This window comes from Physeter macrocephalus, chromosome 8, assembly GCF_002837175.3.
Source record: "Physeter macrocephalus isolate SW-GA chromosome 8, ASM283717v5, whole genome shotgun sequence".
Classification (NCBI taxonomy): Eukaryota; Metazoa; Chordata; class Mammalia; order Artiodactyla; family Physeteridae; genus Physeter; species Physeter macrocephalus.
The window spans coordinates 92,950,788-92,966,540 of record NC_041221.1 but is presented as its reverse complement, the minus strand read 5'-3'; the positions used below and the strand labels follow the sequence as shown (position 1 = coordinate 92,966,540).

At 39.3% G+C, this 15,753-nt stretch overlaps 1 protein-coding gene across 4 annotated transcripts in view; it reads left to right on the top strand.

The window, feature by feature from the left end:
- The window catches only part of ARB2A (ARB2 cotranscriptional regulator A), a 447,123-nt gene that overhangs the window by 418,656 nt on the left and 12,714 nt on the right, over window positions 1–15,753 (top strand). For 2 of the 4 annotated variants that reach the window (XM_055086672.1, XM_055086681.1), the window contains one exon: window positions 1,471–7,404. The exons of 1 other annotated variant lie outside the window; for it this stretch is intronic. In XM_055086672.1, coding sequence (XP_054942647.1) covers window positions 1,471–1,613 — 143 coding nt within the window. In that variant the 3' untranslated portion in view covers window positions 1,614–7,404. Of the gene's footprint in view, window positions 1–1,470; window positions 7,405–15,753 lie in introns of those variants that run through there. One more of the 4 variants, XM_007103928.4, reaches the window with a different exon arrangement.

Below are 15,753 nucleotides of genomic sequence, written 5' to 3'. Positions count from 1 at the left end.
AGGTTCATTAGGCCAGTCTGCAGAGGAGAGGAGGATAGGGAGCATCCTTCTGAGGGCACCTGTTAAAAGAGGGGTTCTCTAGTAAGGCCAGCTCCCACAGCTAAGTCACATGCACAGACTATAGCTTTCTGCTCTCTGGTCGAGGCAGCCATAGCATCCTTATTGTTGTAACTCCCAGATTGTGATACTGTCACAAAACTGTTGCTAGGCAACAAATGTGGTTACCAGGTCTCAGCGAATAGCTGAAGGGGAAAGCAAAGTGTTGCACCATTGTAGAGTAACCATAGCAATGACCTACTATTACAGACTAAAGAATTATCATTAACAATGTTAAAGTATCAGACAGAGGCCCCGAATCCAGAGACTTCCAGACAGTGTCTCTCTGCATAATTGAGTGATCTAGGAAGAGATTTAAGCCGTTTAAAATCTATTCACTCATTATTTCTACGGGAGAGTCTTTGTTATTATTATTTTTATTTTTTAATTTAAAAAGTGTTCCATTATAAAACTATTAGTTAAATGATATAAGCTATCACAGGGAGTCAAAAACAGATTAATGTCCTCATCTGTTCTTACGTCTACATCAGTGTTATTTTTTACCTGTCTTAAAACTGAAGAAAGATTTTATTTGAAAAATCTGTACATTAGTGTTAAATTGAAGCCACATTAAGAAGCTATAGTAAAATAAAATAACTCCATAAATTGACAACTTAACCTGCATTTTGTGAGTTGAATTCCTCCTGACAAAATAGGAGGCCTAGATGTTCTTTCAGTAGTCACTGCTTTGAAACATTCTTTTTTTTTTTTTTTTTTTTAAGCTTTTCTAAGACTGTCCCCTAAAACCTGTTTAAAAAATATATATATATAGGCTGCTAGGACACTAAAATCCAACTTGTTTCTTTCTCTTGGGAAGCAAAGAAACGTGGGTGCTCTGCGGAGGGTGCAAAAGCCGGATTCCGAGCGCAGGGGAAACCAATCCCCGCGCGCGCCCAGCCTGGGGAAGTGGGTGGTTTCGAGGCGGGAGAGGGAGTGGCCCTTCCCGCCCAGCGCCTCGATTGGCCCGGAGGGGCTGAGGCCCCGGGGGCCGCCGGCCGCGCCTCGGGCGACCGCGGGGAAGGACCGGCCGCGGCCGCGCATCGGGGACGTGCTAGGGGTTCACGCCGAAGGCGGCGGAGTTCCGGGATCGCCACCCCGAGCGCCGCCGGCGGAGACGCGGAGTCGGTGGGCCGCAGCCTCCCTCCGAACCCTGGGGGCCACGTGAACCCTCAGGTACAGGTGTGGTCCCTAGGGGTCGTGCGCCCTGGAGGGGTGGGGGCTGGGCTCTGAGGGCGGGGCGGGGCGGGGCGCAGAGGGCGCGGACTCGAGGACAGAGGACCGGCGGCCTGGGCCTCGGCAGAGCCCGGCGGTCCCGTCCCACCTGCGCCGGCAGCACGCGAGGCCACCGCGTAACTGAATGTGTGCATTTTGCAGGCACCGACCGTCACGAGCTAACTTCCTGGAAGAGCTTCCCGTCTATTTTCAAGTTCTTTACCGAAGCCTCTGAGGCAAAGACCAGTTCCCTGAAGCCAACTCTGACGCGGCGCTCCCACCGAATAAAGCACGAAGAGCTGTAAGAGGAGAGCGAGCGAGACGGGGGAGGGGAAGCCGAGGAAGCACACTCGAGCATATGCATCCACACGTCTCCCCACCGCCTGTTGTCGGCGAGCAGACTCCCAGCCCCTCATTAGATTGTTTTCTTCCTAGAGCATAGGGTCGTGATATATACATCTAAATAGCGTTTTGCATTATTTCTAGATGAGTGCAACTGTCAAAGCAATATGGGTTCACTGGTCGTGCTTCCTGCGGGCTGTGCTCGGGCTTCGCGCTGCCCGTCAGCGCGCAGATTAAGGCCGACAGCGCCCTGCCCGGCGCGGTCGGCGCGCCTCTAATTGCCCTGATGGAGCCCGCGCCGGTGCTGCGGGGCGAGGGGCGTCTGCGCGGTCCTACCGCCCGCAGCCACATAGCCGCCGCTCCGCTCCTGTCCCCCGGCCCCCCTTCCCCCTGAATCCTGTCCATTTTTTCCCCCCCGAACCGAACCGAAGGAAACTTTTATTCTAGACTTAAAACTCCCATTTTAAGCAGTTTTTTCCCTAAGGGCGTCTATGTCTTTTTTTTTTTTAAGGAAGTCCCCCCCCAAGCCAAATTTAAATTCATAACGTGAATTCCGTGATGTACTGTGTAGTTTGGGGAGGGCAAATTGTTCTCTCCCTAACGATATATTTTCATTTCGAGACCAGAAGAAAAACTGCATTAAAAAAATCTATAAAGTACCCAATCCACGTTATCGCTACCTTGCCAATTGAATACGAGATTTTACACAAGTCTCTAATTTCAGAAGAGATTGTTTAAACCAAAACATAATGATGAGCAAATCTTTTAAGTACATGTGGGAAAGGTTTCATTTTCAAGGGAATTTCCAACTTTATCATTAGAATCCACTTTTTAAAATATATAATGTGTGTTGGGTAGCACTGTAATTTAGATAGCATACTTAAGTTTTGTTTAAATCTTAATGTAGAGGAAGTTTGTTGTTGTTGTTAATCCTAAGTAGAGTGGTCTATTCTGAGCTTTCATAGAGTTAGACCTTTTTAGGGAGAGTATTTTTTATCGTCGTAAGGAAAAGGAATCTGTGCGCTTGAACCTTTTCCTTCTGAAAGGCTTAGTGGGGCTAAAATGATTCTTTTAGTTTTCTGCTTCAACAGAAAGGGAAAGACCTGGTGTGAAAGACTTTTCTCCTCTCAGTCCAATGGTATAATTCGTAGTAGTCCACCTCCTCTGTAAGGTTTTGCCTTACAGTTTCAACAATTAAGTATTTTAATCCAGCCAGGATCTGGCCAACTCTGTGAAATATGAGATAAAATAAGTTAAGATTTTGCTGACTTTTAAATTCACATGTTGAATCTTAACATTATTAATTTTTTAATTACTTGTAGAATTTAATTACCTAGTGAAGATTCTGTTTCTAATAAGTGAGGATCTGAATTTAGTATTTTTTTCATCCTTTTTTAAAGTATACGCAACAATATGCCTGCCTTATTTGAGGACACGATAAAATGTACCCAAAATAACTTAGAACTGTTTGACTCCTCAGAAAAATAACTTAAAATAACCACCTCATGGATAAAATGTTTTTATACTAGGAACCGATTTCAGCAAGTTTTAAAACGGAGAGTATCTGTATTTGGTACACAAGTGCATTAATTAGTTCTCATAATTTTAATGATGGTAAATTAAGGTGATCTTTCTTTCAGTAATCTTATATGCATATCTTTCGATGTTCCTTTAGCAGAAACAACATAGGAGGAAAAAGCAAAATGTCATTTTATCCAATTCCTTGGGTGGCTTAAAATGTGTAACCCCAGCAATGTCAAGCATGTTGCTCTGCAGTCTTTTCTGTTTTCGAAGTAATAGTGAACTGTGTAAAATAATGGTACCTTCCACGGAGAGGATTTGAGAATTGATGTGGACTGAATATATTTTGCCAAGTGTTATAAATTGTGTGCTGTTTTCAGTATATGAAAATGTTCACAAGAAACTAATTTTATTGCATTTTTTTAATCAGCACTTGTACAGTACTCAATTTGTGAAGCTTCTGCAGCTGAATTAGAGCAAATATGCTCAGGTTATAAACCAAATCACTCCTATTTCTTCTCTTCAGTTTTCTCACCTCTGTTTTTAAAAAAACCTTCACTTGTAACTAGAGTAAATCACTGCTTAGTTGCCTTTAATACTTTAAAACTACTGGGTTGTTAGGCCTTGTTTAACTATGTATAGAGAGCTATCTGCAAACTTAAGTTGTGTAAATGCAATTTCTACTTGTGGATCTGCGCTGTTGCAACCCAGAGGGAACTAGGCAACCCGTCCCAGACCTCCAGCTGATTACTGATAAGATTCCTTGTAATGTAGAATCTTTTAACCTGTTGATTATGGGTTTGTTGGTATAAATGTTATTTTCACCTCAGTTTTCCTGGAATAACAGCAGTCAGTTGGTAGTAGCCTGCCTGCTTGGACGAGACAAGGGTTAACAATGTTTCTGCTCTGCTCTCCCATTTTGGTTTCTTTAAGACAAGTTTTCAGGAGAGTAGAGGTTTAGAGTTAGGAAGTGGTTTTTTTTGTTTTTTTTGTTTTTAATTATATAGTGAGTTCTTAGAGGAAGTGGAATGGGAAGCAAGGAGTTGTTGATCAATCTAAGGTTCAGACTAGAACTGTTAAAACTTAAAAGCCAGATACTGGCTTTGGAGCTTTCTAAAGGTACTTAACTATACAGCCGTTAAAACTTTTCATGGATGTTTGAAGGCGGGGGGAGAAATCTTCTTGTATTAATTGTTCTTTTCTCAAGTTTCTGCCTTGTGCTTCAACTTGGATTGCATTATTGTTTATACCAAAAGAAAAGGAAACTAAAGCACAGGAGTTTCCTATATATTATATATTTCTGTTTACTATTTTAAAATAAAAACAATTTTCCCAATATCGGTGACTTATTATTCTTGTTCAGAAGCTCATTTAATCACTCACAGAGGTCAATAAAAGCAGAAACTTAATAAGAATGATGGGACAGCATTTATCAATATTTTAAACCTTATAGTTACCTATTATTACTATTATTGCTGCTGTAAGGTAATATCCTAACTTCAGTTGAGTCACTGTTTAGCTTGGAACTTTCACAAAGCTTTTTTAAAGATATTTGTTTTTAAGACCTAAAATATCTCCTTAGCTACAAGGAAATTCGAACCTGTTGTTAAACTATCATTTTATAAAATATACTGTATTATATACGGTAAACAAATGTGTTTTCCAAAAGGACTCTGTTGAGGTTAAATTGCTCCCAAATCCCTATATAGGTCCTTGATGTAGTACATCTAATCTGAAAATACCGTGTTTATATTTATTTCACAGCTTTTCCTTCTTTAAAACCTGTAACTTTTTTGAGAGAGTGTGGGTGACAAAATATGTTAACTGTATTATCAGTGCTAATAAGTTAGATTTTTTCATTTTTCTCTGGATTAGCCGGGGTTGCAGTCCAGACACATGTGTGGCTCCGGTTGTAATCATAGTTTGTAACTGTAGACTGACAGGTTCCTTTTGGTGTCTGTAATCCTGGTTCATTTAAGAAAGATTACTATTACAAAAAGGCTAAAATTTTCTCAAAATTGTTCCCTATGCCTTTGTAGAGAAAAATGTCTTTAAATAAATGTGATATATTCTCATTTTTGAAATATGGGTGGCAAAAAAAAGGATAATAGTAGTGGTTATTTTATGATTACTTATTAGGAGGTATAATAATATAAAATAAAAGACTCCAGGAGGTACTCCCTTTCAAAAATTGAATACTTTCCTTCCTTCCTTCCTTCCTTGTATAGTGTGACTGAGTGGGAGTCTCTTGAATTGTTCGTCTTCCTTTTATCTAATATTCTATTAATCTCCAAAAAGATCAGTTTGAGTCTGGGAAAGGGTTTTTAATCAACACTTCACAGAGCTTAAAGCTACCCTACCTAAAGCGTTAGCTTTGTTAGGCGGTTTTAGATTTAAAGCATTGCAACTGTCATGCACCGTACTAAAAGTAAAGAATGTACACCAAGTGGAAGATGTTGAAAAGAGGGAAATAGCACAAAGTCGATTAACAGAGATTCGAGAATAGAAGTAGCCATCAAAGCATTCCAGCGTTTATCTCGAAATCTATGTAGGATAAAAAAAAAAGGCAACAATGATAGTTTTAAACCTCACACTTAGGAGAGATGAATGTTGATTTAATTGATTCATTTGGATCGATGTTTTTAAAGTTTCACACCACTGATCTTTCATGTAGTGATGTCTTTAGCAGTCAGTGGTCTGACATGAGCCTTCTCAGATTTCATCAGTGGGACTCTCCATGACATCTGAAATTATGCAACAGCCTTCGCAATGGTAACTTTGGAATTGGGAGACCTTGATGCCAAAGAGCATGGTTACATTGAAGAACTCTTGTTAATTCTTAGCACAAAGGTTTTAGAGGAGTGGTAATTATAAATGAACCTTAAAGGTTAAAGTAACCAAATATTACGGAGTGGGCTTTAATTGCTAGATAGGAGAGAATCGTACTGAAAGTTTGACCATTAAGTGGATATCATGCAGTGACCAGTCTTTTCCCCTTGAATGGAAAAAAGCTTGAAAATGGAAATTTGACTTAATCCATGAGGCCTTCCAGGCAACTTTTCCCAGTCCTTTGCCTTTAGATTTGTGAAAAACCTTTCACTATATTTGTATTGTTGGAGTTGAGTTCTATTTGAAACATGTTTCTAGAAAAGAAATCTAGAGAGGCCCTGCATCTTTCTTTCCAGATCATTCCACTTTTTCTTCCTTGGCTAATACATTGGGTAATATGGGAGACTGTCATAGGTAAAATAATGTTGAACTGTACTTTGTAGCCAGCCTGCAGTACCAATACAAAGAATCTGAAATGAAAAGACAACCAACACCCCAAGAATGATATGTCTCTTTTTAAAGTTTACAATTTGAATAATGAACTTGGATAGAAACTTGGCAGGAAAACAAACCATGGCACCATCACATCACCAACCATTTTCACTTTTCTGTCCAATTTCAGAGTGCATGTGTTTGTGAGTATTTCACTAGATCAGTGACAGCTCTTTATTTGCATAATTATATGCTCTGGTCTGAAGAGAAAACTAACCCCCAAATTTCATGGGTCACCAAACTGCAACAATCAATGTTTTATCACATATGCTAAGCAAAATCTAAGAAGCTATATGAAGTTTCTTGGGGAGTTTTTACTCCTCAGAAAATTAAAGCGTTTTCCTCTCTTGAATAGGTTCAAAATCTTTCCAAGTTCTTTGTAACTGAATTCTGTTTGAAGGCAAAACTAGAGATTAACATGTAGATCTGGATCTTAGGCTCACTAGCATTACTTCAAAGTGGCTTAAGAAGAGCAGCATTTTTGGAACACTAAACTTTTAAATTCTAAGTACTGTCCTTCGTGCTATCAGGAAAAAAATTATTGGCCAAATTATGATTAGCCAAAATGAAGGCCAAATTAACTACAATTGAATATGAAGTTAATTTCCTTCTATGAAATACTCAGGGGTTTTTTTAAAGACCTAATAGGAAAATATGTATATATGTATATATGCATAGATGTCTGTGTGTATGTGTACACACATGCATACGCATATCCATCCATGGGGTACATATGGCCATTCCACCAGGATAGACAACATATACAGTATGTGTGTCTTTTCTGTGCTGGTAACATAGTAGGTACTCCATATATGTTGGTCACCAGGATTGTTGGTAAACTTATTTTCTTTTAAATAAATTTTTCATGTTCAAATTCTGCAAGGCTTTGTAATAAATATTTTTGAATGCCTCAAGTTCATTTGCATCTGTAAATTATCTGTATGTAATGTGTATCAGTGTTTAAGGTTGGCTTTATTTCATTAAAGAAAAATTGATTCAAACTGTTGGTGTTTTTAGTTTATAGGCAATCTGCCAGACTTGAAATAAACTAGAACATAGAGACACATGCGGAGAGTAACTGTTCGTTATGGAGTTATTAAAAATCCTGGAAAATATGCTTTTACCTAGCCTCTTAAGGAATATACTAAGTGCATGATTTAATTCTACTGCAAAAGGACTTAGGTCTGTATTTCATTTAAAAGCATATAGTACAATACGTTTTATTTAAAGCGATCTGTTAGTAATAATATATTAACAGTTTCTTTGTCAGGTAATTTACTGTCATAAGAAAAACATTAGAAAAAAGGAAACACTGAGCTAAAAAATTTAAGAATTGCATGGTTTTGAAGTATTTTATTCTCTATCTTGGAGAGGGATGAGAGGTCTTTAGGTCAGGCATCAGAAATTTTCTAAAATGTTCCTATTATTTCAAGCAAAAGAGAAACCAATCTCTCCCAAGTTCTTAACTAAAGTTGAATTACAAGTGGAAGACACTTTCTTTCTCTTTTAGTGCAAAAACGTAAACATCTGCTTATCAGGAACACTATCCACAATCATCACATCTCACCTTGTTGCTGTCCTTCCAAAATGTTCACCTAGTTATACCCCCTCTGCACCACCCCATCATCTACCTCCCCAGTGATTGCTGCTTGCTGTCTTGGATTCCTCTGGGTGTAAATTCCTCAAAACTGAATCTGTAAAAACAAATAAATACAAGTTTAGCTTTTTTTGTCAAACATAATCAGTTAGTAAGCAAATGAGTTAATGTTGCTGTCTGACTAAGCATTAAAGAGTGAAAAATAAAGAGTAGAACCCTTCTAGATTACAATTTAAAGATTTTTAAGTTGGGGACCTATGTGGCTCTGAGATCAATTTGCATTTTATTTTTAATGTATAAACTCTTAAAAGGAAAATAATAGTATATATACCTAATTACTTTTTTTTTTCCTCTATTTGACCTTTGTGGTGACCTTGCTATGAGTTTCAGATAGAGTTCTCGGTTTTCTCTTCTGCCTGGGACACAGAAAAATCTGTTATTTCCTATAGAATTCCACACATGAGGTGATTGACCCTATAGCTGAAAGGGCTTTCTCTTTTTATAATTTTCATTTCTTTTTTCTCAAGTACCACCTAATCCCATTGTGCCTGAAAAAGGTATCTATGATCCAGTTCATCTTCATGTACCTCCAAATAATTTTCCAAAAGCTTGTTTTCTTCTTTGTCTTATTTTAACTATAATTACATAAAATGACTTTTTTCCAGGAAATGTTCCCACCTTCTCTGGGTACCTAGATAATCAGGATTTATCAACTGACGAAATATTGATGGTTTGTTCTGGTGGTTTTGGTTTGGGGGTTTTGTGGGGGGTTTTGTGTGGGTGGTTTTCTTTTGTTTTGGTTTTGGTTTTTTGCTTTGCCTCAATAAATTACTTAATATCATCCCCTGGAATAGCCAGCTCTAAAAATAACCCTAGCACAGAGTGTCACAATTTGGCTTTCATACAGTTTCAAAGGAAAACCATTAAAAATGCATTGATCTCACAAATATTGATCTAGTGCTTGATATCAAATATCAAATGAGATGCTGTCAGTTGCTGCTGATCATTGTGTCAGCCGTTTGAATTCTTGTCCCTTTCCTTCTTCATTGTCACATGGATTCAAGTTGCTAAGGCTAAGATTTTTCATGGTTAACATAATAAGATAAATTGTTTTCCTGTTTTTCACATTTCTGGTTTGACAAAACATAGTGATATTCTACCTGAAATTTTGTCACATAATTTCACATATATATACACACACAAACTTTTTGTAAAAAAAAAAACAACATGTATTTTACACATATGTAAAAACCTATATATGTTTTCTCTCTCCCTCTCCTCCCCACCTCTTAACAAAAGTGTGATTTACTTCCTAGGTAAGCTATGTTTCTATTTAGTTCTTTATCCTAATTTTGAAATACTTTCTATTTGCATCTTGCTTTCTTTCTGGACACCTGTCTTAAGAAATCAAATCTGTTTTAAGAGAATGCAGTTGTTAGAGTACCATTTTGGAACTTAAAATGAAATCAACCATTTCAAATTCACACACACACACACACACACACACACACAACAATAGACAAATTGCTCCTTTTATTCTTGCTAACAAAAAAATATATAACTACAGTATTTGGCCAGCATGAACTTTAGAGAATTATTTAAATGAAATTGGATCTATATATTTTTAATACTTTCTCGATAAACTCATCATCTAACAGGCTAAGTCATGCTGTGCTTTTATATGGTATCAAACCTGGAAATAGCTAAGTACCTTTGGATATGTTTAAAGTCTCAAATCACCTGTTTTCTTTCCGCCTTCCTCTTTACTTGGTACGTCAAGAATTGATAATTACATTACTTTGAAATATTGGAACACTTTAAGGAGGAAACCGTCCTATAATGACCAGTTACCGCTGCTGTCTGACTCATCAGTGCAGGCTGAGAAATAGGGGAGAACCCTCGTAGAGTGCTGTTTAAATTGTACATCCATAGGCGTATTTTCCACATTCATGGGAAGAAAAACAAATCCCAGCCGCAAATCCCCCTTTTACACCTGAGCTCGGTTTTGGTGCGGCGAAATGAAGCGAAATGAAGCCGCGATCTTCCCAGCACCATGGACAGCACCCAGCGCGCCCCCTTCCCTCTCCCCTCCGCCAGAACCCCGAAGTTCCGGCGCTCGCCTGATTCGTCTCTCCGACCACCCACCCCCTCACCATAGGAAACTGGCGCTCGAAATCTTAGGATCTGAACCCAAAGCGACAATGGGTTTAAAAAGTATACAGTTTGTGGGTGGAGAGTCTTGTTTGCTCCGTGCCCAGTGTTAACTAGAGTGCCACAGATTTGACACACCGTTTGCCTGCTCCCCGAATTTGCATCTACTTTATAATGAAAGCAGCGCCACTCTCAGTCATTTTTGCGGCAGAAGTCTTATCCACAACTTTTCTTTGGCCAACTTCTCACAACCACCCCTTAGCTAGCCAGAGCTGTACCGGCACCGGTTTAAGAGGTCTGTACTGTGAGCCCATTCTCCCTGGGCTGGTGATCTCAGTCGCGAGAGACCTGTGGACCGAGATCTGTACGTTCAGACCCACTGGGCCCTCGGTCCCACGGCTCTGTCCATGTGGAGCCGTCTTACCCGGGTGCGCCCAGGTACTGGTTAATTACCGCCCGGTAGCAGGTGGCTGTGCAGCGGGCGCCCGGCCGGCGGCGCGCTAAAGAGCTTGACAGAAACTTATCTGACAGCACTAAAAGGGGGCGCATCTGGCTCGGTACCCACCACCACCTCTTTTCCTACTTTCAGACCTCGACTCCAAGCTCCAGATTTCGGCATGTCTCCCTCTTTGGCTCTCCTTTTTACTGTCGGGTTAAGCAAAATACAATAAAGGAAGATCACTTTCGTGTGGTGTCTTTTTCATTGCATGATCTCCCTAGCAACCTTTAAGTCACCACTCTTAAGACAAGACTAGTTTTTAAAGATTTCAAATTGCACCTTCCTTTATTGAAACTTGCCTCACTTGTTGGACTTTAAGTGAAATCTCTTCCCTCCCTCTGGAACCCTGTTCTAATCATCTACTCTCTTGAACAGACTTTGAGGACCAAAGTATTACGTTTAGAGCAGGCAAGATGGCCAAAAACAAATTTCTATTAAAATATCGATTGTACAAAAATCGTTTCGAATCAACTTAATCCAAACTTTACCAGAAAGGGCCAGGAAAGTGGAAAAGGGAGAGAATTCTGGTATCTTACAGTAAGAAGTTTCTTTCCTCTAAAATAGCCTCGACAAACCGATTACAAAATTGCTTTTGTATAGTAACATGGATTACAATACCTTTCAGGATAAAATGATTCTTTAGCATAGTATTACAATGACAAATTTCTGTGAATTCCTCAGCTTAGTGGCAATTCAGCTTCAAAACACTATTTTTCTATCCCATAAGACATACAAATATTTTATTAAATATTTCATAGGTTAACAATTCAGTCTGTTTTCTCACACAGCGCTGCTTACCCAAAATTTTTGCCCCTTTTTTAGTGTGCAAAGTCACTGCTGAGTTATCCCCAAAGATAATTTTTTCTCATAGTTTGGTCACTCTTGTGGTCTCAAGAGTCGTTTTGCCCCAAATTCTAAGACAAGTCCGTGCTACAAGAGAAACTCGGCCACACCGGGAGCTATTTTAACTAGCCGCACGACCCTCCTATGAAAACTAAGGCAACTCATTGTGGCAGCTGAAGTGTGCAGGGTAACAAAGGGGACCTGTTGAATAATAGTAACTTGGAGACTCGCATATTCTAGACTGGGGATCCACCTCCCAGTTGTGAAACTACAACTGAAATATCTCCATAATGTTTGAATGTCTTTCGTTGGTGTATTTTTACGGAATTTATTCTATGAACTGGGTTTCCATCTTTGGATAAATGAATATTTCATTCTTACCTTCCAGAGGTTCAGGAACAAGAAAGAAAATCAGGTGTGGAGAAGGACATGTAGCATTCCTCTGTTTGTGTGGGGAACTTGTGGAGATTTCGGTGGAATAGAGAGCAGTTATTGAACTCCTGGGTGCCTAGCATTTGTTCCTTCAATCTGGGTTTTTGGGAATCTCTTTCCTTCACTGGAGATTTCCCTTATGACCCGCGGACAGGGTGGCTAAGATCTCTATTTAATTAATCAGGAATTTCTTTTTTTTTAAAGTGTATTCTTGACAGTTTCAGAATGATTTTTCTGGGTTATTCTAAGTTAATCAGAAACTCCCAGACCTGGGTGGATATTTCAGGACCACTTTGCCAGAAAAAAATGTGGCGAAAAGAAGTTCAAGAAAACTTGATTTTCTTGTTTTAAAAAGACAAATCAAAACACTGAGTGATACTGATTAGGTCCCCCTAAAAAGGAGGTTCTCCAGTGATGTTTGCTCACCACCTGCATGTGTTCGATGAAACTTTAAACCATTTTACAGCATACATGGCCATTCCCCCCCAACACACACCTTATCCCAGCTTTTTCTTTAATTCCAACCCCACTCTTCTGGAGGGTTGTTTCTGTCCTATCCACTCTTTTCCTCCTTCAAAGTCTTTTAAAATAAGTTTCCTGTCTCTTGCCCATTTGTCAATGTCAAATATACACTGCCTATTTAGTTAAAGTGTGTATTTCATATGTTATAAAAGAACAGCCTTCTTTATTTGGTTTCTTGGAAATCAATAATCTCTTAAACACTTTCCAAGACCCTTTGGGGAAGGGAGAAATGTAAACAATAACTATCAAACTTCAACATGACAATATTGGTTAAAATCTGCAGGATGATCATGCAAGTTCGGGTAGGTAATAGGGAATGTCTTCCTATCCCGAGATAGGAAGGGACCCAAGGTATCTGATGCCAGGCTCCATCCTCTGCAACTTGCCCAGGGAGCTAGCCATCTTGGAGAATCGGGAGTTAATTCTAACCTAGCTTACAAGACATCTTAATAGCCAGACTGGTCTACAAATGACTGAGCTGGGAGATGGCTGTATGACCACAGGGAGGTTGCAAAATACATTTATCCCCATTAAAAGAAACATCATGATTTCCGTCTTTCCTGACATAATTAAAGGCTTGGGTAACACTCTCTTATTTTGTCTCATGCTGTGAAAAATATCACCTACGCCTCTGTTGAATAAAACTTTAAAGAAACTTTAAAGTAAATCCAGCAGTTTAATTTCTGCTTTTTAAAGTTAGTCTGTATGTGAAGAAATAGAAAAAGCATTAGAGCAACTGAGTCACACATTAGCTATCTAGCAGTTTAATATTAGAGAAGAGAATACACCTAGTTTTCAACTTACCCAACTTTCAAAACTAGATGTGTTCCTGGAAAATAACACCTGATTGGATTAAATTTGCAGGAGATTATAAACTAAGCTCTCAAGAAGGTAACAAAATATATGAAATCTCTTGAGTAAATGGTTGGGAGAGATTTATAAGTGTTTGAGGATCTGGTGATCCATTGGAAGAAGAGCTTTCTCAAATTTGAATTTTCATGATCAACTTTCAACCCTGAGAAAACGAGAGCCATTTGCCTAACTTAATCTGGAACATATGTTTGCACCAGTAGCAGGTTTTTTGGTTTGTGGCTGGGGCCGATCAAGTTGTAAATTTTCCGCTTTAGGTTTTCAGCGCCTGCTAGTTTCAGCCTAACACCTAAAGAGAGACCGCGGGGTTCTCCACCAAAGCAGCCAAGGTTTGACAAAAGGTTTCCAAACCACCCAGCTCTGAGTGTTATTGATTTTCCTAAAGATGGAACATTTCTATACAAATTAGTTCTCTAAATCCTACAAGCAAGTAGCAAGTTAAACTCTTTTGTTAAAATGTTTGTAAACTATCTACACAGAAGGTGGGTTTTTTTTTTCCATTTTCTTCCTCACCTGCAACCTTTTCTTTAAGGGACACACAATGGTTTGAGAGCGGTGGGTGCTGTGAAAGTGACATCTTCATTTGACAAAACAACATACAGGTCCTTTTGGCTCATCTTAATTTTTTTCCATCAAAAACTTAGAACTATTGATTTTGTCTCTTTGTGCTTCAACACAAAGAAGTTTTTTTTTAAGTGTTTCGAATATCTGAGAAGAATCACCTAGTGATTAAAATAAATATACATTAGAATCCACAAATAGCCCTTCACAAGCTTTATGGTAGCTTTTATTACTAATATTAAAACACATTTCTTTGTGGACATGAATTGTAGTTATTTGGGCTTTAAACAAATTATAATACTTTAAAATCAATGAATGGCATGCCATAATGATAAATGAAAGTAATAAGTTCCCTAAGATTAGCTTAACTCATCTTGAAATGGAAATAGGTTATAGTAGAGGGAGCGGGAGGGAGGTGAACTCTTAGTGGTAAACCTCAAGGATGGTAAATAACCATCTGGACCTGCTGATTTATCTTCTTCCTGAAAACCTCAATCAGATTACTGGAGGAAAATTTACAAAAGTGCTTTTTGAAATGCATCAGAACGGATAATTGAGCCATAAATGTACCCTAAATTCAGGAGCAGAGTTTCACTCAATTTTATTATTATACGGATTAAGGTGGGCAGCTCCCACCTGGGCGCTACCTTAATCAAAAAGTGAACAAGGGTGACAAAAACAAGGGCAGTAATAACATTAGCAGCACTGTGCTAATCAAATGCCCACAACTAGTTGAGAACAACGGTGCTAACTAAAAAGCTGCTTTAATTCTGAAATGGAAGGTCCTGAGACACCGAGCGCCATCTAGCAAGCAAAGTTAGAATCAAAGTCAAGCGCAGAGCACAGAGGAACTAGGGAATTGGGAGGTAAAGATGGACTCGCTGCGACTTAACCACTGGCCCAGTCTCACCTGAGCCCAGCGCTACCTGCAGGTTTCTGCTCTTCGCCCCACAAGCCAGCTCAAACAGACTTAACTACTGAGGTGAGACAGACACTTTCTGCCTCCGGCTAAGGCTAAAGGACAGCTGCTCACAGCGTTGCTTATTGTCTTTAATTAGAACAAGAGGCCTTTCCGTTCCCCCCACCCCACCTCCAAAACCAGCGCAGCATCTAACCAATTCTGCACCTTCCTCTCCAGATGGGGACAAAGAGCAGTGCCTGAAAGGCTCACCTTGGGCTGACATGACTCCCAGGGCTTCAGCACACAGCAAAGCACATCGCTGGGAAATCCTAGCACGATTTGAGAAGTCATTCTGAGTTTACAAGGCTGCCCAGACGTCTCCTGACAGGCAATTCGAGCCATCTCTGAGTGGCATAAGACACAGATTTCCTTAACAAGCCACGACTGGTCATGGAAACTGAATGCAGCCTTCAAAATATAAATAACATAACTTTATTCTTCTCCAGGCAACCGGGTCTTTGATATTTCCTTTGGCTGAAGAAAAGTCAAAGGTAGCCAAGATGCTGCCAAATATCCCTGTTAGTTTGTAGCTTGAGGGGGAAAACAGCACTTTCCCCATCTTTTAGGTTTGAATGATGTTACCTAATTATATGAATATTCTGTGGAACTTGGCTAACAAAACACAGCTTCTGAGATTGTGATATGAAGAAAGTAAAGAACAGTTTGCTGGTTTCTGTATAGGCAAGAATCCCATATTTTTCTTTTAAACTAGTTGATCTGAATGCAAAAGACTAAGGGGTTCATCTCATGTCTGCTTTCCAAAGTACTTCTGTTGATTCTTTCTGGAATTTCATTTTAAGATTGGTGGTGGGGAAATCCGTGTAT